We start from the raw sequence: 25,873 nt of genomic DNA on the forward strand, positions 1-25,873 counted from the left end.
AAGATAACTAAGTTGGAAATTCAAATGCTAAGGTTTAATGCATAATGAGATAATAACAGCTTTAAAATCATATTAGATTACATTACATCAATATTCAATAGTCACAGATACAAATTAACAATTGAAAATCCTCCAACACCATAAAACAACAATGAAACCCGTCAGAAAAAACAAGTCAAATATCAACAAACAATACAGACAACTCATCCCACACAACAGAGAACCAAAGTGGTAGTATAAATAAAACTAACACTACCATTGGTGTGTCTTTATGCTGATCCAAATTCATGAAACCACTTCTCATGGCGTTCAATATCAGCCGGAGAAACACTTCGTTGAACCTTTACCAATGCTTCTTCAAAATCACACATGGCAACAGGATCCTTTGAAATCTCATCCTTAGACATACTCTTAATTTCATCACGAGTCTTTCCTGCTATCTTCCGCCTCATTCCATTCAAGGAAGCATCGCGACAGACGTTTGTCAAATCATCTCCACTATAGCCATCAGTCCGGCGAGCCACTTCATCTATGTTGACATCAGCGGCCACCTGATGCAAGATGATACAATCAGTTAAAAAGGGCAACCCGGTGCACTGAAGCTCCCGCATACGCAGGGTCCGGGAAGGGGTCCCACCATTTGGTGTATTGTACGCAGCCTTACCCTGTTTTTACACAAGAGGTTGTTTCCAGGACTTGAACCTGTGACCTTACAGTCACATGACAACAACTTTACCAGTTGCGCCAAGGTTACCCCTCAAGATGATACAATCAGTTATAAATATAAAAATCAAGTTTTATTGTTTTCGCATAAGTGAATCTGCCCCCCTTTCAATAAACTGCACTTATGCTAAGTTTAGTGACTAATCAACAACTCCTAATAAAAAAACATTCACAAAAGAATATTATTATCTTGTTAAATGCTCAATGCCATTTTTTGTTTTGTTGGCAATTAAATCCTCAAATCCTAAGAAATAAAACTTTAAACATAATCTAATACTATAATTTATGATATTCATAGTAGAAATTTGGTACAACTTTACAAAGCAAACCTTACAAGGGTCAAGCTCAAATTCCTATATCCTATATAAGCTAAGAAAATAATGAAAAACCACTACTTGCCTCAACAGTCTTCAAATTTATCCGGATCAACTCGTTACGACTCTCAAAATTTGGAAGAGGAATATATATTCTCTTTTCCAGCCTTCTCCTGCATTACATTAAACATGAAATCAAATCAGAAACTTTTGAAGATATCTCAGATACAGATAACTAACAAAAAGTTTTTATCACTTGCAATATAAATAGTTCAGAAAAGAATACAGAAAACCAAATACAAACCTTAGTGCCTCATCTATGTCTCATGGGAAGTTAGTAGCTGCCAAGACCATTACTAATTTTCGGCTACCATCTTCATTTGTTGCACTGTTGCTTACACCATCAACCTGAACTAGAAGTTCAGACTTCACCCTTCTAGATGATTCATGCTCTCCAGAAGCCCTGATGAAACAAGTCAACTCTATAAGATTGTGACATAACACTAGAGTCCAGATAGAGTACAAATTAAGAGTGAACCCAAGTCAAAGATAGATGAAAAATGATATCTCTATTACTTAATGAACATGACACAACGTAGAAAAAACTATATAATCAAATTGAATGAAGATTAAAAAAAATAGAAGTATAAACAAGTTCCAAAAATTATGTGTGATGGATTCTAAAAGAGCAAAAACAGACATACCCCCTAGCGTTGCAAAGAGAATCAATTTCATCAATGAAAATTGTACTTGGTGCATAAGCTCTAGCAAGATCAAACAAACACCGCACCATTCGCTCACTTTCTCCACGCCATTTAGAAGCTAAAGTAGCAGAAGAAACATTAAAGAAAGTTGTCCCACATTCAGTAGCAACTGCTTTAGCAAGAAGTGTCTTTCCAGTTCCAGGAGGACCAAACATAAGGACACCTTTCCAAGGTCTTCTAATTCCCTGGAAGAAAAAAAAAAACAGAAATAATGAGCTCAATGGAACAAGTCTAATAGAATGGACCTAGAAATGAAACAGTTAAAAAAACCTATTAGCATGAACCTATTCGCAATAATAATATCATAAATCGGTTTTATTTGCAAAGTAAATATATGCAAGATCTGTTCATCAAAAAGCCAATCAAGGGTCTAAACATTAAAACTAACTATCATGATAACAATTAAACAGAGTCTCGTATAAATAAACCACAATTATAAGAATTCTAAACTTCAGACAAGCAGGTTTTTCTGAGAAAATTTGCAGTGAGAATTGTCTAAGGTTACCTGGAAATATTCAGGCATCCATAAGGGAAGCACAACGGCTTCTTCTAAAAGTCTTTTTGCTTCAGTAAGACCTGCAACATCATCCCATCTCACTCCAGGAGAGGTTTCTAACACATCCCTTTCAAGCATTTCAGCCAATTCAGGGTCAGGACCTTCGTATATTCTCTTATTTGACTTCCCATCTTCACCATCACCATTCTATAAAAGTACAAATACCATTCAAAACGATAAGGACAAAACAACAAAGGCAAGTTTGATGTTTTTTCAAACTATCCAAACAGTAGTCAGGGATAAACTTATAATCAGAGATGCTGCAGTGTGTCAGAAACTTGGACACGCCAAAACCTCTCATAAAGCCCATCATTCTATACTCTTTTTGGATCAGAAAGTAAAGTAAATAGAGCAAAAAATAAAAAAAGTAAAATGCTCAGAAGAACTTATTCAATTATGGTTCTGTAGGATCATACACATAATTAATATTTTGTTGAGTCTATGGTTCTGTAGGATCATACACATAATTAATATTTTGTTGAGTCTATGGTTCTGTAGGATCATACACATAATTAATATTTTGTTGAGTCAACCAAATAAATAATACGTAGGAATAACTTCTTGTAACAACAAAATGTCATAAAGAAAATGTAGTCCAGCAGAATGCTCCATAGAAATTGGAACTTACAATTGCATCTGTGTTGCTAGACTTTCCAGATGCACCACCTTTCTTTACCGGAGTTGATCCTCGGGCCCGAGTTAGTCCTGCTAGTAGCACCACCAGCCTTTGCGCCACGACCAGTGGTACTTGTTGTCTTTGTCGTAGCACCTCGAGCCCATTTACTATCTTGATTAGATTTGCGAGTACCCACTTGACCACCCCTTCCGGGTCTTCTACTAGTATCTCTACTAGGCGGCCTCCACATGTCGGGATCATCGAAGGAAGAATTGGATGAAGTAGGATACTCATCTAATGGCTGAAAAACAAACGAAGATTTAGTAGAAATTGGAGGAGACGGAGGACGTCTTCCAATCGGGTTATCTTTAAACGCCCTTTTATCTGCATCCAGTTGCTTTACAACTTCAGTTTCCTCCGAAAGAGCTTTCTTAACATTCATCCATTTCGCACGAATTAAAGGGTCGTCAACGCTGCTTAGATGCCTGAAATCACACAAGATTCAAACTTATTCAATTAACTACAACACAAATCTAGTGTACAATTAACCAAACGAACTAACTATAACACAACAGTTAAAACGATAAAACTTAGATGCATCTCCCTAAGTGCTTTTCGCGTGGTTCAATATTTTTGAAAAACCTTCGGAAGGTATTATCAAACAAAAAAAAAAAAAAACTTCAAGAATATTTTATTGAATGCAAGCCAGATCAAAAAAATCTATACATATATTAAATGTAATCGGTTAAACATTTGCTAAAATGTGTACATGGTAGAGAAAGGCATGTCACAAAAAATCTAGCCCCTCTCAGTTTGCTACAAGTAAGAGCTCTGATTCGTCGGAATTATATTGTTGATCAAAGCAACTATTGATGTTATAATGTACACTCGCCATTTGAAGTGCCAATTCATTAAGGATCGTGCAAATTTCACCTTGTTCCAAATGGACTACATTCCCTGCTGAGAATGTGTATACCTTTTTTCTCACCTCAATCCAACTCTTACCAGGTATTTTTTTTAAACCTTTTTCCTTTGCTGAGGCCCTGACCCTGGCAGAATCCTCCCGTTTTCCATTGTCAGCATAAATATTGGACAGCAGCATGAAGCTCCCAGTTATTTTTGACTTAAGGGCTAGAATTCGTGATTCTATTTCTTCTGTAAGATATGTATCTCTGTACATTCTACATGAATTTAAAAGAGCTCCCCAAACACACTCATTTGGTTCAATTGGCATGTTTCTCACAATATCATTTGCTTCTTGCAAAAGCCCAGCACGACCAAGGAGATCAACCATGCACGCATAGTGCTCTACAGTAGGCTCGATACTAAACTCCGTGACCATCCGATCAAAAAGGTTGCGGCCCGCAGCAACAAGTCCAGCATGACTACATGCAGATAAAACAGCAACAAATGTGATTTTATCTGGCCTCACTCCAGCTTTAATCATCTCATCAAAAATTCTTAATGCATTCTCACCAAGCCCATGCATTCCATATCCCCCAATTAATGAATTCCATGAAATTAAATCTCTACCTTCGATATTATCAAATACTAAGTGTCCTTTCTTGAAAACCCCACACTTCATATACATGTTAATAAGACCATTCCCTACCAAAATATTGTCATCCATGAGATTCCTAAAGGCATAAGCATGCAGCTCCCTACCCAAGTTCAATGCTGCTAACTCTGCACAAACAGATAAAACACTCGAAATAGTGACACAATTGGCCATTACTTTTGCTAGCTGCATTCGTCTAAACAGTTCCAACGACTTCTCGAAACAACCTTCAGAAGCAAAACCACTGATCACAGCACTCCAACTTATTACATTGGGTCTCACCGGCGAATGACCGTTCGATTTCTCCAGCTTCAAAAATACTTCATAGGCCTCATCACATAATCCCGAGTCAGCATACGACGATATCAAAGCATTCCAACTTACTAAACTCTTGTTCTTTATGTCAGAAAATATTTTATGTGCATCCCCAAGGTCCTCACACTTCTTCCCATAAATCCCTATCAACGCGTTTTTCACAAACAAATAATCTTCATATCCGCCTTTAATAACAAACCCATGAATTTCCTTCCCCCGTTGAATTCCATCCATATTAGCACACACAGACAACACGACAGCTACAGCTTCACCACTAACCTCAACTCCCTTTATTCTCATCACCTTAAACAACTCCATAGTCTCATCATAAAGTCCACATCTAGCATGACTCGACAAAAGCGAAGTCCACGTCACATAATTCGGCTTCAAACCCTCCAACTCCATCCGCTTAAAAACCCTAAAAGCACCAACAGAATCAAAATTAAAAGCATAACCCGAAACCAACATATTCCACGACAAAACACTTCTAACAACCATTCCATCAAACACTTTACATGCATCCTCCATTCTCCTAACTTTCCCATACATACCCACCAATTCATTCACCACATGAACATGATTCTTAAAACCCATCTCCAAAACATGACAATGAACAATTTTACAAAGACCAACACTTCCAATTTTAGAACAAGACTTAATTATCAAAGGTAAAGTAAACCCATCAGGTAAAAATCCAAACTTTATCATTTGATGATAAAGTTTAACAACATAATTATAATGGCCATGTGATACATTAGCTCTAATGATAGAATTCCATACAAGATTTGAAAGGGATTGAAATGGGGTAGTTGTGAAGATTTTTCGAGCTTCGGAGATGGAATTGAAGCGGGAGTAGGTTGCAATGAGGCGGGCGGATAAGAAGGAAGAATGGTGGGTGGTTGTGAGGATTAATTGAGTGTGAATTTGACGAGTTTGTTGAAGAGTGAAGCATTGGTGATGAAGAAGGTGATCGAAGAAATCGAGAAGATGGTTGTTGTTGTTGATGAATGAAGGTGTGAGTTTTGGATATGGAAGTGATGTTGATAACAAGTTTTTCATATCCGGTGGTTTGCAACCGTGGATGAAGAAGGAGGGAGAATGAAGCCGTTGGCAGTCTGAGGTGTTAGCAGGTTGGGTGCTTTGGAGTAACTGTAGGTGGGTCTTAGTTTCTGCTAGCTTTCCGTTTGGTTCTGATGGGCAGCGCTTCCAGGCTGTTCTGCAGTATTCCTGTCCAGCAGCTGTTGGGTTGGGTTGTGACTGGTGTTTGTTTTTCTGCTTTCTGTCTTGCTGTTCGGTGTTGCTATGCGCGCAATTGTTAGTTTGTATAGTTTTGCTTCATTAATCTGGGTGTTGTTTTTGTATTTTCGGCATTCCGTCTATATGCGGTGCCGTCTTTGTATTCAGTTTCTCCGTGGTTTATGCCCCTAGCATTTTCTGACGTGAATAAAATTTGCCATTTCAAAAAAAAAAAAAAAAAAGAAAAGAAGCTGTTGGCTCGAAAATTGGGTTTTGAATAAAACCGAGTCCATGCCAGTTTGAGTATGTTTCACAAGGGTTAATAGTGATTTTAGTTATGAATTTGTAATGAGGAAGCACACAATAATTTTAAGCTACGTACTCCAAAAATATCGAAATTCAAAAATAATTGTTGAAGTTGAAAAAACCCAAAAATATTAGATATTTGTTATGAATATTAGTGGATGTCCATGTCCTTAATCTTCCACTTTCCTATAACCCCCATTAATAAATGTATGGTTAGTGGTCTTTAATTGGTTTGATCATTCACTTGTCCATTTGTGTCCTATAAATAAGACATATATTGTAATGTAAAGTACACACTTGTGAAGAGAATAATACAAATACTTTCATCATCATCTTCTTCTTCTTCTTCTTCCTCTTCTTTGATCTTGTGCTTTTAGTTTATTTCATAACACGTTATCAGCACGAACTATACCAGAGCAATGACTTAATTATCTTGGAGGCTATATTCCAAGAATTTGTTTTCTTATTCTTGTTTCTTTTCACCGATTAATTTAATTTGATCATTACATCATGTTGTTTTTGATTGTTTTAATTTTTGTGTTTGTTTGATTCCATTACATAGATTGAGTATGATCCAATGAGTATAATCTAGTCATAAACATGAGTACAAGATTAATCACAATGGTTGCAATGAAAAGTGTTGAAGAAAAAAAAAAGCAAATTGAGTATCTGATGATTTTAGACAATGATTATGCAATCGCTTGAATCCATGAGGAAAATAGGTATTGCTCATCCTTTTAATCACATGAAAGTTAAAATTTTCTTATAAGTGTCATTTTTTATTTACAATGCATGATATTGAATTTATTAATATTCACTTGAATCCTTCATTTTTGTCCAAATCGATTACCAACAATTTTTTTTAATTAAGTTTTTGTGTTTTCAACAATAGATTCTTAGTAGTTGCAAGCAAGCAGACAAATCATGAAAATGGTATATGTTTCTGTAATATGAGTGATTTGATAACCAACTTGGAGAATTTTGTTTCTTCTCTCTCAAAAGAAAAGAACATCAAGATGTATCAAATATCTTTGAGTAAGTGAATATGTGTTTGTTATCATTTTAAACATACAATCCATTTCAATCTAGACCATTTAAGTATTTCTCTTCATTCTAGTAGTTTTTCTATAGATAAATACACTAACAAAATAAAGTAGTAATACTCGGTATCACAAGATCAATTTAATTGAATTTTGCTTAGTGAACACATTAGCATATTTTTCATTCTTGAAAAAAAAAATTAAATTGAGCATCCCTGAAGGATTAAAGAATATATTGTTATTGATCATTATGAAGATCAAAAGAATTGTCCCTGAAGGATCGAAAACAATCAAATTTTTATCTTGGTTTATGAAGGTCTGATATATATATATATATATATATATATATATATATATATATATATATATATATATATATATATATATATATATGAGACAGGATCCGTTGACACCAGGTGTAAGTGAATAAACTTACACCAAATCTTAACCATTAAATCTAATTAATCCGACCACCCACAATTAGTTCAAAAGAGATGCACATGAGCCTTCTTTTCTGTTTCGTCCTTTATCACAACCAACAAGAACAAATCCCAGATCTACAACACCTAACAATTTGATGAAAGCTTTTAAATTTTCATAGAAGTTGATTTCGATCGATTGCAGTGTTGCTTTTCGATTAAGCTGTTTAGATTGCACACCAGTTGAATTTCGATTAATAAATTCAGAAGGGAGGTGCACAATTTTTGTTTTCCACGTGAACTCGTATTATTAAGGGATAATCACATCAAATGTTGGTTGTTGAACTTTTAATCATTGACATGGCATCAGACAATCACTAGAAATTGGCACAAAGAAAATCACGTTGGAAGAAGGTAGTAGTGAATCGCCAATCATGTTATTATTTCATAAAACCACAATTCAATAAATTGAATTGCTTTCCATCACTTTCCTACACAACTCAATTGATTGATAAACACAGACAATAGAATAGAGCAAATAAAGATTCATGAGGTAAAACACAGGCGCATGAAGATTGAGTCGAAGGTTCGGAAAAAAAAAAAAAAAAAAAGGGAGGTATTAAGGTGAGAAAAATACATTTGGTGTTACCGTATACTTTTAAGTGAACAATCATTAGCCTCTAGATTAAAGTAAATTAATGGTTGAGATTTGGTGTAAGTCTTATGACTTACACCTGGTGTCAACGGATCCTGACTCTATATATATATATATATATATATATATATATATATATATATAGGATGTATGTTATGAGAATGTCTATCTTATATGAGAATGATGAGAATGATCATCACCCATTAGATCAAAAATAAATGGCTGAGATTAAAAAGGCACATATGTTCCTTACCTTATATATATTTCTTGAAGAACGAAAATTTAATATTGAAGAAATAGATTATCAAAATGATGGTTTAATTACCTTGGAGATTATATTGCTAGAAATTTTATTCTTCTCATCATTTTTTTTCCACTAATCTATTCACGATCAACATGATTATCCTATCATGTTCTTTCTCATTGTTTTTGTTATTAGCTTTGTTTGATCGGTTACAAAAAGACATAAGCATAAAATTTGCATTCATTACAATGAAAAATGATGGCGAAGTCAGATAAGCAAAACAAGAACTTAAAGAAAAACTTATCACTGAAATTTTACTATTGGTTGTACATGGTATAGACTTATGTTTGCTTCGCATATAGTCACCGTAAGTCCATCCCATCTCTTGTTGTTATTTGTTTTAATTAAGTTTATGGAATTATTGCTTTCTTGGCTTCTTACCAGTCTATTTATTTATCAATTTTGAATTAATTTAGATTTTCAGCAACACTTTTTGTCTTCTTGAATATGGATATTAGTACTACTTTCTAAATTGTGGTGTTTTATCTTCTGAAATTAATTTAGAGAAAAATATTATATTAGATGTTATTCTAATGATCAATAATTGTATCTAAAGATGAAATATGTTTCTTTTTTAAATTGCTCAAACAATAAAGATCTTTTATGATATAGTTCTTGAAGAACTATTTTTTCTTGTGATATTAATGCATCCCCGAAGGATTGCTCAAAGAATGAATATTGTTTTTGTTATTATTGTTTATAAAGATTTGAGATATAGTTCTAGAAGAACTAATAACATAATAGCAAGCATTCATGAACGATTGGAAAACAAAACTATTGTGATTTCCTTTGTCATGGTCGATAGAGGTTTGTGGTTGAGTTCTCGAAGAACTAAATCTTTTGGTCACAATTGAAATTTATAAGATCTATTTGATCACAATCTAACCTGGATGAAATAAAATTAAAAAAAAATTGTCCTTTGAATCGGTTCCTGAAGTAGCAAGACATTGATATAGTAGACATTAAAATTGATATGATGCATGTGAAAGTGGTAAAAGTTTATTACTCATGGTTTATGATGATTTTGATCTTTACTACTAATGAATTCACACAAGACATAAATTAGAGGTATTGTCATCTATTTCACCTCTTTGCATATCGACACTTTTAATTTGCCACAATTTTTTTCCTAATGAAATAGTAAGTATTATAATCGTGAATTTGACAATTATTCTTCTGTTTAATATATTAAGATTTAAGAACAGTGTTGTGTTGAATTAAAAAATAAAAAATTAGTTGAAAAAAAAAAACAATGAATGAAACTTGAATTATTGATTGCTTCTAAATGCATCTCTTAACAATTTTGAGGTCTCAAGTAACTATTGATCTTAAAACATGACCACCTTAAGGAGAACAATAATTTTATGTATATTTTGTTGGATATTGTAGGTAAATGAAATATTTCTTTTGTAGAAGACTAAAAATGAGGAAAGAAACTAATTTTAGTATTATATTTGACTTTACAAAAATTATTGAAGGCTCCCGAAGAGCAAATATATTGTTACATGAAAGAATATAAATTTTTGATATCTAGAATATCATATTGAAATAAGAAATGAATGATATGTTGAATATCTCTATATTATTAGACAAATTTTTGATAAATAAGTGTAGTGAAAAAATTACATGTCTTATCGTCTGGATTAACTACACTTATATTAGTGCAATGGAAGCACATGCTATTGCAAACCTGAAGTTAACATATTATATTATTAGTGCAATTGAAGCACGTATTATTTGTAAACCAGAAGTTTATAAATCGTTGGCAAGACCGGTTGGATTATCCTGGATCTATTATGATGCAGAAACTATTTTGTGAGATTATTAGGTCAACAATTTGACTAAGAGTTTATTTTCTGAACTAAGTATCATTCATCAGTTGAAATTAACATTAAACAGCTGGTAGCATATGCTCATAAAAATGGACTTGAAGATCCATTCTTTAGACGTCTAAAGTTAATTGTATGATTGATACTTACGAGACTATACCTTATAACATCTAGTTTGGTTATGAGACTATGTCTTATAAACTATATTTTGGGAATCAATAATCTTGTATGTTGAGATATTGATATGCATTAAGCCAACACATTACTATATATAAATCCCCCCTAACCTATCATTGGTTTTAGGGTAACAACCTAATATTTCTCATCCAAGTCGATTTTGGATGTGTTGTGTATATCACAATTGCTCCAATATAATGCACTAAGATAAATCTTGAAAGAATATTGGGAAAATATATTTGATATATATGAATCTTCTCTATCGTTAATTGTGTTGAGCCAACTGATTTATAGCCCAGTAAGCTGATTATCAATTGGTGGATTAGTTTTCTCAATATTAGGGGGGAGATAATAAGCAGCTGAAAATGTGAACCTGAAGTTCAAATAAATTATTTGAAAGGAAATATCATTGTCTCGTCTTGATCCTCAAGATATAACTCATTTGCAAAGTTAAATAAATCAAATATCAGCTGCTAATGCTCCAAATGAAATAGATGTCCTTGTCAGATAATCTAATATGCAAATGAGTCTCAACCGTGCCTGAAGTATGGTAGATCAATCGGTTCCAAATATAAAAATCGTCGATAAGAAAAGGAGCTTAAAGTAATGATAAACCAAACGAGGATATAGAAACTCTAAAAGAGTTTTATGTCATAATTGATTTTTTCAGTTCCATAAAAACTGATCAGGTACCTGAAACTTTTGAAATATTAATAAATTATGTCACGAATGAAAGATCTTAATGGAATGAGAAGGAACCGAAATGAAGTCAATGTCGAAGTGTTTTTGGATATAATATAGCGCTATATGTGATAAGTAATAATGAGGATCATGAGTTAAAGTCTATTAAAGTTATAGATAATGAAAATATTTACAAATGAAAAGAGACAATTATAGTGAAATCAAACTCGCTTCACAAAATAGACCTTGTTTGTACTCGTAGTCTGCAGACTTGAAGGTGTGAAGTTAAATGGATATGTATGATTTTACGTGCGAAAAGAAAATTAGAATGGTAAAATACATATATAGAGTTTGATATGTTCACCAGAAGTGAATAAGTAAATGTCTACCATTTATTTTTAAAGACATATATTCTTTAAAGAAATATTTACCTGAAGTAAATTCAAGAACTTTTTGATTAAGTTCAGTAGTACATGAAAGGCTCAAATTATATGAAAGATGTGTTACAATTGGTTTATATGACTCACTTGATAGTGATATATGAAACTCCCTGAAGGATTTCATTTGTGCAATACATACTATCAAAATTATTGAAAAGATGACATCATTTGTCCATTTTAAGGATTTGGAAATGAATTATTTATAATCGATTTTAGGATAATGGTATAAAAATAATATTGGAAATCATGAAGAGATTCTTAAATTTGTTATTATATAAATGTTGATATGGACAAATCTAATTCATTATGTACTGGAATGATTGTAATATCATGCCCTCAAGAAAAATATGAACAACTTGAATTGGTCAAGTGAGGACACTAATTTATTTTGCTTATTATATATATCGTGGTGTTTTAGCTTTGTCAATACAGATATTGCAGCAAAGTCAAACATACAATTTGTACCTTAGAGAAAGAACAATATCACCCAATTGTTTGAAAATGCTAAGACCACATCAAGGAAGTGGAGAATGCTCTTTATTAAAGATTATGATTTTATACATACAAGAAACTTGCGGTTTTCTAATTTTAAAAAGAGATTCTTTCAACAACTCAATATGAAGATATCTCAAGGACCTTGTTTGCATTAATCTTATTATTGTCCCCAATGAGAGGTACCATATCTATGTTGTTCTCATCTAAGATATAAAAAAATTGCTTCACCACACCAATGTTATGGTTTCTCACACTCTTAGAGAGGGGAATCATTGTGCAGACTTCATGGCTAAGTTTGAAGCTTCTTCTGATATTGATCTTCTTCTTCACGAGTCGCCCCCTGCTAGTCTTGACAATCTTCTCAGAAGTGATGTCGCTGGCACTTTATTCCTTAGGGAATAGTCAATTTTTTGTCTGTTTGTTATTTTTTTCTTGCCTTTATCTTTGTAAAAAAAAATTAAATATTTAAATGTTACAAATACATAGTTAAATAATAGATGTTTGGTACTATACCCACTAAAGCTCAAGGATATAAGAGTTGTTAATGTAAAATAAACATTTTATATTATCAATTGTCAAGGTCATTATTACAATGTAGTGCACACATATTATATAAATCAATCACAAAACTGATCAATAACACTCATGGGTTCAAACATAGCTTAAACTAAGCATTATCCTTTGTTGAGATAAAATTCAAAATCCCTATTTTAAGTTTTAAAGATGATAAACGTATTCAAATTATATTGAGATAAAATTTAAAATCCCTATTTTAAGTTTTAAAGATGATAAACATATTCAAATTATATTTTTATTAGATTCTGATTATTTGTGTATTTAACTTGTGTATTTGAGTGTTTTAATTAGTTACATGTTAAAATCATAAATGGACACAAAGATCATGTGTATCTAGCAATTCTAGAAAGAAATGTTCAAACAAGCATGCACGGCTTAATGGGTCAAGAATGAATTACATACATATGTGCCTTAATGCATAAATGGCCATTTAAGAAGTTTATTCTATCAGCAAACCAAAAGTTTCTAATATAAGAAAATATATAAAGACCTTGTTGTATTTGGACCAATGAGAAAGCAACACACAAGGTGGTATGAAAAGGGAACACGGTTTTGCTACCAAAGTGAAAACAAAACCACTTAATCCAAGTAAAATAAACTAGTACATTACAGCAAGGATTTACTAGCTCACATGGATAAGCCTACCTCAGTTGTTTCAAGTTAGTAAAGGTCACAACCAAGGTGCCATTTAGCTTACACCATCAAATAGAATGGCCCAACTTACACCATTAAAATAACACATTGTACCAACTTTTTTATCATAAGATCCAGACCGTCAGAATAAATTTATAATATATCAATGGTTCAGTGGCGGAGCCAGGATTATTGTAAAGCCCGGGCAAAAAAAAATTTGCAACATATTTATAGGGGTTTACATAAGAAATTGCAAGCAAATAATCAAAAAATCTAAAGAAATTGCCCAATTTATAGGGGTTTATATAAGAAATCCATAGAGATTTACATAAGAAATTGCAAAAAAATTGGGTTGGAGCCCGGGCGAGTGCCCGGGGTCGCCGGGCCATAGAATCGCCCCTACAATGGTTTATATTGAGGTGGTATAAGTCGAAGCAATGTATTTGGTGGTCCAAACTATACTTTGCCCACAACCAATGGATAAGCTTGCATTTTCATCTCACACGTGGGACCAACACCAAGAATTCACTAGCTCATGGGATATATTGTACACATGGACAATAGATGATTCACAATGAGCTGTGTTGCTCATCTTAATCTTAATCTTAATATTAGACTATTACAGAGAACTTTTTAAATACATTTTGACAAGTGTCAAATTTTCAAGCTATCCACCTATACATCACAAAAACTCAGAGATAACTTTTTTAGCCAAATTTAGCTTTCATGGAATAGGAGGGAAATCTTTTTATTTGAAATTCAAATCCACTAAAAGACAAGTGAAAGATGCTATTGATCCACAATTTTAGCCAAACTCCAAACAAACATATCATAACTCTCAAACCCTTTCCCCTCATCCTCTCTCTCATTCTGCGATCCACACTCTTCCTCAGAGTTTCACATCCCTTTCACTCCACTTCTTTAGAAGGCAACTCTCTCTTCATTTACTTTCTTCTTCCTCTTTCTTTTTTCTTCTTCTCCTTCTTTTTTCAAACACCTCTCTTCATATGCATAAACATAGAATTCTTCTTCCACTACCAATATCTTCTTTGACTATGGTGTTCTTCATTCTCCTTCCTTTTTCATCTATCTTTTCGGTTCATCCATAATACGAGATCAATCTACCGCACCAGATTTTTTATTTATGAGTAAGTGATTTTCTCTCATTTCCTTACTCATATTTCATCATTAAATCAATAAACACTGCATTTTATTTATAACCTAATTGCTTTTCATTCAAATTTGATGTTAATAATATTTAAAGATTGATTTCATTTATTTTCATGATAATCTTATGTTGATCTTGTTGTTGTTAATCTTATTGGTTTTTTGAATTTTTTTAGGGACATCTTTTCTTTGGAGAGTCATGAGTGAAACAGAATACATAGATAATCAATAGAATTTTATTTAATGATCACATGTCAGAACTACTATATTATTAAAATGAAAATAGGACACTTATATGGAAAATGGAAACAAAAAAAAAAAAAAAGAAATAACTGCAATAAAATTCCAGCTCTGACATATTGATAAAATTCCAGCATTTGAATGTTCCCTTTCAAATCCAGCTTTGAAATATTATTGCTAATATCATTATAGTCAGCATATAAAGTTTCTTTGAGCAGTTCAGCATTTCACCTGACCCTGTCATATGCATAAATTAAATTCATTTAATGATAAGCTTATAAAGTTTTATAATGTGAAATATCAGATATAGTTTGAGTTTTAAGATTAAAGGGTAGAATTTAAGACCTTTCATGCTTCATATTTTATGAAAAAACTAAGCAATCAAGCAAATTTATATGAGATTTTGAATAAAATACTTACCAGTTCCAAAGGATCCAGGCCCTAAATTTGGAGTTGCAGGTGAAGGTGCAGCTTCTGGTGAATGTGGTTTGTTTTAATTTTCAGGTGTTAATAAGTACTTTTGAATGTGTAATTGTTGAAAAGCTTATAAAGTTTTATAATGTGAAATATCAAATTTAGTTTGAGTTTTAAGATCAAAGGGTACAATTTAAGACCTTTCATGCTTCATATTTTATGAAAAAAAAACTAAGGAATGAAGCAAATTTATGTGAGATTTTGAATAAAGTACTTACCAGTTCCTGAATTTGGAGGTGGAGGTGAAGGTGGAGGTGGAGGTGGAGGTGGAGCTTCTGGTGTGAAGAACCCACCAAGATCTAGACCAGCACAATCTCCTCCTACGCCACCTACTCAAAAGCTCAAGGTTAACATACTCTTATGTTTATGTATATCAAAGTTGTATGCTTAATATATAACATTCACATACTTGATATTTTTATGACATTCACATACACTATGCAGCAAACACTTACATTAGACCATAACGGATAATATAATCATAATAGAGGTAATGTCATAAAATTAGTAGGCTAAATAGAAGATGAAGGGCATAAAATAAGGTATTGTTGTCATTAAAAGATTAAGGGCATAAAATAAGGTATTGTTGTCAATATACTTGGGCCGACTCAAATAACACACTTTCAAAAACAACACTACTTTCTCCACTCTCAACATGAATTCGGATTTGCTCATATGAAAAGAAATTAATTTTGTGCCGTTTCAAAGTACTCTTTCAAACGATCTTTGTTGTCTAAAGGTGCACTTCTAGAAACATAGGTTCTTTTTAGTAACAAAGGGTTAATAATATCACCTTTATGGAAATTCAAACAAGTTCAAGCTAATCAAGCATGAAAAAGCATTATATAAAATCAAAAAGGTCAATGGATCAAATTAACCTAAGCAAAAAAAAGAAGGAATAAATAAGAATAAGCAGCTTACATTTTTTCAAGCAAAACATCTTAGGATCATTAAGAATATTGGCTGAGCCTTCATTGCATTGACACTTAAAGTCAGAGCCATCTCTTACACACTTTCCATCTCCACACAAATTAAACAAACAAGCTGTGTAGTATCAAACACTGAAATTAGCTTATGTACTAAATTTCTTTCACATTTTATTTTGCATAATATTTCATTTTTTTCTAATAAAAATTTAGAATGAGGAGTTGGTGCTCCGGTCCGTAACAGAGAAAATCTTCAAGTTCAAACAGCTCTTACAAAAATATTTATATTTATCTTACTTTAAAGACGGTCTCATATTCCATTTCTAATAGTGTAAAAAAAATGTTTGACCTACCCTAAAAAAAAAAAAAAGTTTGACCTATTGATTAATCATTGATTGAAAATTTTGAAGACTATAGGGAACATTTATTTATTGCAAATGAAACAAGAAGGCAATGTGATGAACTTACGGTTTGTATCAGTTGGAAGTTGGGGTTGTGCGGTTGGAAGTTTTCCATCACCACACTCCAAATTAACAGTACCTGCACCTCTTAGACAAAATAAAATCATACTCCCTTTGTTATATAAACTTTCACATTTGCAACAAAAAAAAAGTGTCACTATTAATTTTCAACTTAGTTTTAATTGAATTTTTTTTTCTCTCAAAAAAATAACCATAGCTTTATAAAATTATTACGTATATTAATTTATTGTTTTCAATATTTTTAAAAAGCTTCAAAAGGTATTTATAAAAATAAATAAAAACTTCAAAAGAACTAGTTCTACAAAATGCAAGCAAGATCTTGTGTCCAAGTTGGTAGAAAACAAAAACAAGAATATTTAAAAGCAAAAAGCATGGTGAAAAACACAACGTTTATTTATAAATTAATTAAGACAAAAATAAGGCGGCAAAAACAATACCTAATATATTTAATTTAATTTTACTTATATTGTTTTCTTGAAAATTAAGTTTTTGTGAATAAATTAAAGGCTTATAATGTTACCTTAGAAATGTAATATGAGAGTCTACTTATTTTAATGTCATATTATATGCAATGTTTTCTACTTTTATAGTGAAAAATCATCATTCAAATAATATTTTCATTTCTCATTAATTTTCAATAACTTCCAAGTTTCATCAATAATGAATATGAAAAATCACTCACAGTTAGGAAGAACGCAAGATTCAATGGGACCAACTTTTAACGTCTTCCAACCAGAGTCACAATCACATGTAAAATTGAATAATCCTAGTTGTTGCTGACATTTTCCTTTTCCACATAATGGTAAACCACATATGTTAATAATATCACCAAGATCATCTGCACAAATACACCACCATGCATGGTTATATACATTACACTATGTATTAGCTACGAAAACAACTAACAAAAAAAATTCAATGATATATGAAAATAAGAAAAAATAAATAATAATAGATCATTAATTTTGACATATCTAATACTCAATAATAAGATTCTTACCTAGTTTTGTGTTGGACATTATTTGTGCTGAAACATTGTAGCATGTGAAGAGATAGATTAGATAAAAGGATATAAGAGTGAAACTTCTCCATTTTAGCATTCCCATTTGTAAGAATAGAAAGAAATTTGAAGAATGAGTAATAAGCTTATACTTCATATTTATAGCCTAGCTTACATTCAAACTCTTGAGTTTACCAATTCCATTTCCGTTACCATTTTTTTTTATTATTTTTGTCTTAAAGTAGTTAACTACTATAAGAAGTGATGAGTCCAATGCAATGTTGAGAGTTTATTAAGCTTAAGAAATATTAAGTTGAGAGGGATAGGTTTAATGTCGTATACGAATTACAAGACTAATTTTGTACTCAAATGAGATGGTACGTAGTTAATTATGCAAACTCACAACCAAATAATTCGGCACTACACAAGAACAATTTTCATTACAAAAGAAAGACAAAATACTCAATATTTTCTGTTTGTTATGAGAGGGTACAAACTTGCCATGTAGTTGTGCCTTAGACAAAAATGGTTTTATAAAAAAAATAAAAAAATAAAAAATACTAAAGAATATAGGTAACAATCTTGAAGCAATACCTTCACAAGAAATTATGTCTTTTCCACCCCATTCAAAAATATGGAACTGAGTAGAGCAACTTGATATGAAATTAGAAGATACAAATTACAAAGTGAAAGTATATGGCACTTCAAAATTTGAATCAAAAGACATCATTATGAGGCAAATTTGTTGAATGGAACCAACATCAAAATGTTTGAAATCCACACACACAAAAAAAATGTTATAGCCATTTAAATGTGAGAATTTATTCCAAAAGCCAAGCATATGTAAGAGAATGATGACATGCAAAACTGAAACATGAGCTTTTCTACTCATCAAATATCAACCTATATCAGACAGTTTAAAGCTTATCATAATGCAACTAATCAGTTTGAACAAAGAAGACATATTCCTGAGCTTTACGGCTATCATGTAGTTTCTTAATCCCATCTACCCTTAACCTTTTCAGAAATTTCATCTCCATATAACAAAAACAAAATTCAGGATGTTTTGCTACAGTTGAAGATGAAGAGCAGAGAGAAGAGAGGCAAAATCTTTAGCAGCAAAATACATTTGGAAATTGGTCTCACAAGAAGCTCAGTCATCAACTTCAAATGTTCCATGTTATAGATTACTTACATTTGAATATCAATAAATCCTCAAATGTTTTTATCCAATGACTTTGATTAACTGACTGCAGTTACTGTCACTTTTTTACTACAATAAATCCATATTTCATTTGTGGGTTATTGAATCAAATTGGTGTAATTTAAGATATACCAACATCAGAAAGACTGCTTTTGCCTTTTACATAACAGCAGAAGTTGCATGTTCATTTACATGGCGACTAGCACTAGATAGAGAGATAATTAAGTTGGAAATTCAAATGCTAAGGTTTAGTGCATAATGAGAGAATAACAGCTTTAAAATCATATATTAGATTACATTACAAGAATATTCAGCAGTGACAGATACAAATCAACAATTGAAAATCCTCCAACACCATAAAACAACAAGGAAACCCGTCAGAAAAAACAAGTCAAATATCAACAAACAATACAGACAACTCATCCACACAACAAAGAACCAAAGTGGTAGTATAAATAAAACTAACACTACCATTGGTGTGTCTTTATGCTGATCCAAATTCATGAAACCACTTCTCATGGCGTTCAATATCAGCCGGAGAAACACTTCGTTGGACCTTTACCAATGCTTCTTCAAAATCACACATGGCAACAGGATCCTTTGAAATCTCATCCTTAGACATACTCTTAATTTCATCGCGAGTCTTTCCTGCTATCTTTCGCCTCATTCCATTTAAGGAAGCATCACGACAGACATTGGTCAAATCATCTCCACTATAGCCATCAGTTCGACGAGCCACTTCATCTATGTTGACATCAGCGGCCACCTGATGCAAGATGATACGATCAGTTATAAATATAAAAATCAAGTTTTATTGTTTTAGCATAAGTGAATCTGCAGTCCTTCCAATAAACTGCCCTTATGGCAAGTTTAGTGACTAATCAACAACTCCAATAAAATAAAAACATTCACAAAAGAATATTACTATCTTGTTAAATGCTCAACGCCAACTTTTTGTTTTGTTGGCAATTTTAATCCTCAAATCCTGATAAATAAAGCTTTAAACATAATGTACTATAATTTATGATATTTATAGTAGAAAATCGGTACACCTTTCCAAAGCAAAAATTATCTAAAATAATGAAAAAACACTACTTGCCTCAACGGTCTTCAAATTTATCCGGATCAACTCTTTACGACTCTCAAAATTTGGAAGAGGAATATATATTCTCTTTTCCAGCCTTCTCCTGCATTACATTAAACATGAAATCGGATCAGAAAGTGTAGACTATTACCTTTGAAGATATCTCAGATACAGATAACTAACCAAAAGTTTTTATCACTTTCTATATAAATAGTTCAGAAAAGAACACAGAAAACCAAATACAAACCTTAGTGCCTCATCTATGTCCCATGGGAAGTTAGTAGCTGCCAAGACCATTACTAATTTTCGGCTACCATCTTCATTTGTTGCACTGTTGCTTACACCATCAACCTGAACCAGAAGTTCAGACTTCACCCTTCTAGATGATTCATGCTCTCCAGATGCCCTTATGAAATAGAAGTTAATTCAATCAAATTGTGACATAATTCCAGTATCGAAAGAGTACAAATTCAAAGTGAAGCCAACAAGTCAAGAAGAAGAAGAAAAAAAGATATATCTATTACTTAATGAACTGGACACAACCTAGGACAAACTATATAATCCGATTTAATGAAGATTAGAGAAATAGAAATATAAATGAGTTTCAAAAACTATCATGTGTGATGGGATTCTAAAAGAGCAAAAATAGACATACCCCCTAGCATTGCATAGAGAATCAATTTCATCAATGAAAATTGTACTGGGTGCATAAGCTCTAGCAAGATCAAACAAACACCGCACCATTCGCTCACTTTCTCCACGCCATTTAGAAGCTAAAGTAGCAGAAGAAACATTAAAGAACGTTGTCCCACATTCAGTAGCAACTGCTTTAGCAAGAAGTGTCTTTCCAGTTCCAGGAGGACCAAACATAAGGACACCTTTCCAAGGTCTTCTAATTCCCTGGAAGAAAAAAAAAAACAGAAATAATGAGCTCAACCGAACAAGTCTTAATAGAATGGACCTAGAAATGAAGCAGTTAAAAAAAACCAAAGTGTTATATGAGATTCAAAACCAAAGTGTTGTATATATGAGATTCATGTAACAAGAGAAGCATGAACCTATTAGCAATAATAATTTCATAAATCGGTCTTAGTTGCAAAGTAAATATATGCAAGATCTGTTCATCAAAAATCCAATCAAGGGTCTAAACGTTAAAACTAACTATCATGATAACAATTACACAGTCTCGTACAAATAAACCACAATCAGAATTCTAAACTTCAGACAAGTAGGATTTTCAGAGAACATTTGGAGTGAGAATTGTCTAAGGTTACCTGGAAATATTCAGGCATCCATAAGGGAAGCACAACGGCTTCTTCTAAGAGTCTTTTTGCTTCAGTAAGACCTGCAACATCATCCCATCTCACTCCAGGAGAGGTTTCTAACACATCCCTTTCAAGCATTTCAGCCAATTCAGGGTCAGGACCTTCGTATATTCTCTTATTTGACTTCCCATCTTCACCATCACCATTCTATAAAAGTACAAATACCATTCAAAACCATAAGGACAAAACAACAGATGCAAGTTTGATGTTTTTTCAAACTACCCAAACAGTAGTCAGGGATAAGCTTATAATCAGAGATGCTGCAGTGTGTCAGAAACCTCTCATAAAGCCCATCATTCTATACTCTTTTTGGATCAGAAAGTAAAGTAAATAGAGCAAAAAATAAAAAAAAGCAAAATGCTCGGAAGAACTTATTCAATTATGGTTCTGTAGGATCATACACATAATTAATATTTTGTTGAGTCCACCGAATAAATAATACGTAGGAATAACTTCTTGTAACAACAAAATGTGATAAAGAAAATGTAGTCCAGCAGAATGCTCCATAGAAATTGAAACTTACAACTGCATCTGTGTTGCTAGACTTTCCAGATGCACCACCTTTCTTTACCGGAGTTGATCCTCGGGCCCCTGAGTTAGTCCTGCTAGTAGCACCACCAGCCTTTGCGCCACGGCCAGTGGTACTTGTTGTCTTTGTCGTAGCACCTCGAGCCCATTTACTATCTTGATTAGATTTGCGAGTACCCACTTGACCACCCCTTCCGGGTCTTCTACTAGTATCTCTGCTAGGTGGCCTCCACACGTCGGGATCATCGAAGGAAGAATTAGATGAAGTAGGATACTCATCTAATGGCTGAAAAACAAACGAAGATTTCGTAGAAATTGGAGGCGATGGAGGGCGTCTTCCAATAGGGTTATCTTTAAACGCCCTTTTATCTGCATCTAGTTGCTTTACAACTTCAGTTTCCTCAGAAAGAGCTTTCTTAACATTCATCCATTTCGCACGAATTAAAGGATCATCAACACTGTTTAGATGCCTGCAATCATACGAGATTCAAACTTCTTCAATTAAATACAACACAAATCTAGGGCACATTAACCAAACCAATTAACTACAACACAACAGTTAAAACTATAAAACTTAGATGCATTTCCTTACGTGCTTTTCGTGTGGTTCTTAACTTAACTACCCATGATTTGCTTAAATCCATAATTTTCTCAGTGTGTTATAACCACAAAAGGTGTATTTTAAGTTAAGAACCAAACAAAAAGCCTCTAAGGAAATGCACCTAAGTTTGGTCATACTTAAAACTCCAATTGATTGATATCAAGAAATGTTACTAACTATAATCAAAAGTCGAAAGATCCATCAACTTAAAACATCAACTACTGTTATAATTCAATACAAAAAATAGCTCTAAGTTCTAACATCTCATCAACTACTTGACAGAATAGCAAACCAACTAACTGCAACACAATATTTAAAAGGATAAAACTTAGGTGCTTTTCGTATGGTTCTTAACTACTCATAGTTTATTATAACCACAAAAGGTGTATTTTAAGTTAAGAACGGTACGAAAATCCGAAATGCATCTAAAAAATTTCCAACTCAAAACTCCACTTAATTCATATCAAGAAATGTTGCTGATTATAATCAAACAACCAAAGATCCATCAACTTAAAACTTCAATTACTGTCATCATTCAACATACAAAGAATTCTAACATCTCATTCATGAATCAAGTCAATTGTGAATCATTTTTTCCTCTTTGATGTTACAATGCTAATTTCATATAAAAAACATCAAAATAATTAAATGGGTAATGTCAAAATGCAAAAACAATTTCAACCCATTATTTATAATGAAACAAAAAACAAACTTTACAATGAAAATGGGAAACACACATCAAAATAATTAATGGGTAGTGTCAAAAATTACTCAAAATACAAAAATAATCAAAACCCATTATTTATAATGTAGTAAAAGAACAAACTTTAGAATAAAAAGGAAAAAAGAAGAGTAAAGAACCTGTTGATTTGTGCAACAGCACCATCAAAGAAGATGATAGAAGTATCATAGAGACCTTCAAGAGCGTAATCTCTTGCTAACTTCACATGATCTTGCAAACCTGCCAATGAAGAACCACCACCACCGGCCATTGTTTTCTCTCTCTCGCGGATGAACTGAGCTGGTTGTTTGTTCGACCGACGTTTGGTTGGTTGGTTGGGTTTTGATGGGCTTTTGAGGATTTGAAATGTGGGCCCGTGGGTTTTTTGAATTTCAAAAAACTAGTACCAAACTTGGCCTGTTTTTGCTTTTTCTACTAACTAACGATTCTTTTGCTTTTTGGTAATTTGACTTGATTAAAGTTTTGATTCTTTTTATTCTTGTGTTATTTATGATTTTGATTTCCCCTTTTTAAATTTGTGATTTTGGTTATTGATTTTTGGTTTTTGAAATGTATGATGTTGTCTTCATTTAGGTATTTGGGGTTGATTTCTGCGACGTGACAAGCAATGTTTTAAAATCGATATGAATGATTCATTCGATTGAATTAGGATCATCCAGTTCTTTGAGTGATTTGATTTTGGTTATATTGCAGACTGGTTGAATTGGATTGAAACAACGTTGAACTGTGTTCGTTTGACGTTGGCTATATTCTAGAATCGATTTTGGTTATTTTGCAGTATGTTGAATAAAATTAAAATAATGTTGAAACTCATGATTTTGGTTTTTAATTTTTAAAATGTCTAACATTTTCTTCATTTATGTAATTGAGGTTGAATTTTAATGATGCAACAATCAATGTTTTAAAATTGAACTGAACCGTCCGATTCATTCAATTGAACTAGGATCGTCCAGTTCGTTAATTGATTTGATTATAGTTATATTGATGAATTGGATTTGACCGATGTTGAACCAGTTCAATTGTGGTTGGTTTGACTTTGGTTATATTTCAATGAAGTTGAATTGGATTGAATCACAACTGGTTCGATTATGGTTATAAAATAAAAAAATGAGATTTTTACTACGTGAGATACTACGCGACAACTGAGTTGATAATATAAAAAAATCAGACATTTTACAAATTATGGAACCAAAATCGTAAGTGAAACAAAATATATTTTTTTGTGAAAAAAGGGAAAAACCCATATTAAGCCTTTATTATTTGCAACAATAACAATATTCCTACACTACGGGCCTGTTTGGTTCAGCTTCTGCCCAGTCAAAAGCAATTCTCTACGGTGCCAAAAGCAATTCTAGCCAAAAACAACGTGTTTGGTTTGGCTTTTCAGAATTGCTTTTATCCTCCAAAAGCAATTCTCCATGAAGCTACAAATCCTAGCTTCTAGCTTTTCTAGAATCAATTATAAACGGTAAATATTATATTTTATTATTACAACCTATTATTTTCCTTTATTGCCCTTTATCAATTCTCCTTTAGCTATGTCTATTTTAGTAATTATACATTCAAAAGCAATTCTACATAACACACACTACATTTTGTTCGTTGTTTCACTTTATCTCCTTTTTATTTGAACTCAATGGGTGGGTGAATTATACTAATCATGCTATAAGTGATCATTGTTGTCTTTATAATTGAGCATGCCATGTGCAGATGATAATTGATTCAACACAACAGTGAGTTGACCCCTCCTTAATTAATCTAACTACACATGTACTGTAAAATTGTTTTTGTTACATTGAAGAATTACATTTAACAAATTTTTAATGCATTAAAATTAAGAGGAATGATATGTGAACATCATTTTTATACAACCAACAACCTTTTTGCTACTTTTTAATATTTTTTAGTGATTTCGATTTGCGTGTTACTCACAATAATAAATGTTGTTGCATTAGATGTTCAATTTTGGATGTACAAATAACATTGCTCTAAAATTAATAACATGTGCTGTAAAAAATTTGCTGGTGTATTTTTCCATTAATAGTCAAATATAATTACGATAATGTAGTAAAATTAAGGAAATTGAACATTTAAATATACAATTAAGAAAATATAAATATATAAAGATCACAACAATGATTGAAGAACCATTATTCTTTTGGCTTAACAATGAGGTTGCATGTGCATGTAGGAGAGTCCACAATGTTAAGATTTTTTAGAATTTCAAATAGAGCATTAAAACTGTCTATCATAAAGTTTCTTTTTTCTTCTTTAGAGAGGTAATCTATCATAAAGTCTCTCATCAATCATCAATCTATTTTGAGAAAATAGAAAGTGGAAACAAAAGTTACTCTAGATTGTTCTTGTTTTCGTGTAACAAATTTTGAATACTAAAAATTACAAATCACTTACAGAAATAATACTTTTTGTTTAAATTTCTAAAAACAGAAAGCATTTTTAAAA

The 25,873-nt window shown here is 32.3% G+C and overlaps 2 protein-coding genes, 1 long non-coding RNA gene and 2 pseudogenes across 5 annotated transcripts; 1 reads left to right on the forward strand and 4 right to left on the reverse strand.

Annotated features, from left to right (window-relative positions):
* Positions 1-60: 60 nt before the first annotated feature.
* LOC146926090 (katanin p60 ATPase-containing subunit A1-like) lies at positions 61-3,475 on the reverse strand (annotated as a pseudogene). The gene is made up of 6 exons (XR_015007920.1): positions 2,986-3,475; positions 2,307-2,504; positions 1,742-1,986; positions 1,342-1,500; positions 1,123-1,210; positions 61-551 (listed from the first exon to the last, which is right to left on the reverse strand). The product of XR_015007920.1 is annotated as a katanin p60 ATPase-containing subunit A1-like (transcript).
* Positions 3,318-6,323, reverse strand: LOC146926091 (putative pentatricopeptide repeat-containing protein At1g17630 pseudogene; annotated as a pseudogene). The gene is made up of 2 exons (XR_015034027.1): positions 3,743-6,323; positions 3,318-3,458 (listed from the first exon to the last, which is right to left on the reverse strand). The product of XR_015034027.1 is annotated as a putative pentatricopeptide repeat-containing protein At1g17630 pseudogene (transcript).
* An 8,699-nt stretch (positions 6,324-15,022) lies between these two features.
* Positions 15,023-18,373, reverse strand: LOC146926092 (uncharacterized). Its single transcript, XM_085758492.1, has 6 exons — positions 17,927-18,373; positions 17,609-17,764; positions 16,913-16,984; positions 16,440-16,562; positions 15,737-15,847; positions 15,023-15,281 (listed from the first exon to the last, which is right to left on the reverse strand). The coding sequence occupies exons 1-6, from the start codon at positions 18,081-18,083 to the stop codon at positions 15,196-15,198; spliced, it is 705 nt and encodes a 234-aa protein (XP_085614618.1). The 5' UTR covers positions 18,084-18,373; the 3' UTR covers positions 15,023-15,195.
* Positions 15,729-24,292, forward strand: LOC146926093 (uncharacterized). The gene is made up of 2 exons (XR_015034028.1): positions 15,729-15,864; positions 23,984-24,292. It is a non-coding gene; the product is annotated as an uncharacterized LOC146926093 (long non-coding RNA).
* On the reverse strand, positions 19,378-23,711 carry LOC146926094 (katanin p60 ATPase-containing subunit A1-like). Its single transcript, XM_085758491.1, has 7 exons — positions 23,530-23,711; positions 22,063-22,537; positions 21,489-21,686; positions 20,870-21,114; positions 20,462-20,620; positions 20,230-20,317; positions 19,378-19,896 (listed from the first exon to the last, which is right to left on the reverse strand). Exons 1-7 carry the CDS (start codon positions 23,658-23,660, stop codon positions 19,615-19,617), a joined length of 1,578 nt encoding a protein of 525 aa, XP_085614617.1. The 5' UTR covers positions 23,661-23,711; the 3' UTR covers positions 19,378-19,614.
* Positions 24,293-25,873: the final 1,581 nt, after the last annotated feature.

This window comes from Medicago sativa, chromosome 4, assembly GCF_051527215.1.
Source record: "Medicago sativa cultivar Bolivia chromosome 4, Bolivia_mono, whole genome shotgun sequence".
NCBI classification, from domain to species: Eukaryota; Viridiplantae; Streptophyta; class Magnoliopsida; order Fabales; family Fabaceae; genus Medicago; species Medicago sativa.

What these genes read in the sequence shown, in the direction of transcription:
- LOC146926092 (XM_085758492.1), bottom strand. Translation starts at nt 18,083, where the DNA reads ATGAAGTATAAGCTTATTACTCATTCTTCAAATTTCTTTCTATTCTTA. An exon ending in GATGTTTTGCTTGAAAAAAT is followed by an intron (nt 15,848 to 16,439) that starts GTAAGCTGCTTA and finishes GCTTTTGAGTAG; the next exon opens with GTGGCGTAGGAGGAGATTGT. An exon ending in ACCTCCAAATTCAGGAACTG is followed by an intron (nt 15,282 to 15,736) that starts GTAAGTACTTTA and finishes TGCATATGACAG; the next exon opens with GGTCAGGTGAAATGCTGAAC.
- LOC146926094 (XM_085758491.1), bottom strand. Translation starts at nt 23,660, where the DNA reads ATGGCCGGTGGTGGTGGTTCTTCATTGGCAGGTTTGCAAGATCATGTG. An exon ending in GCTGTTGCACAAATCAACAG is followed by an intron (nt 22,538 to 23,529) that starts GTTCTTTACTCT and finishes GTATGATTGCAG; the next exon opens with GCATCTAAACAGTGTTGATG. An exon ending in GACATAGATGAGGCACTAAG is followed by an intron (nt 20,318 to 20,461) that starts GTTTGTATTTGG and finishes AATGTAATGCAG; the next exon opens with GAGAAGGCTGGAAAAGAGAA.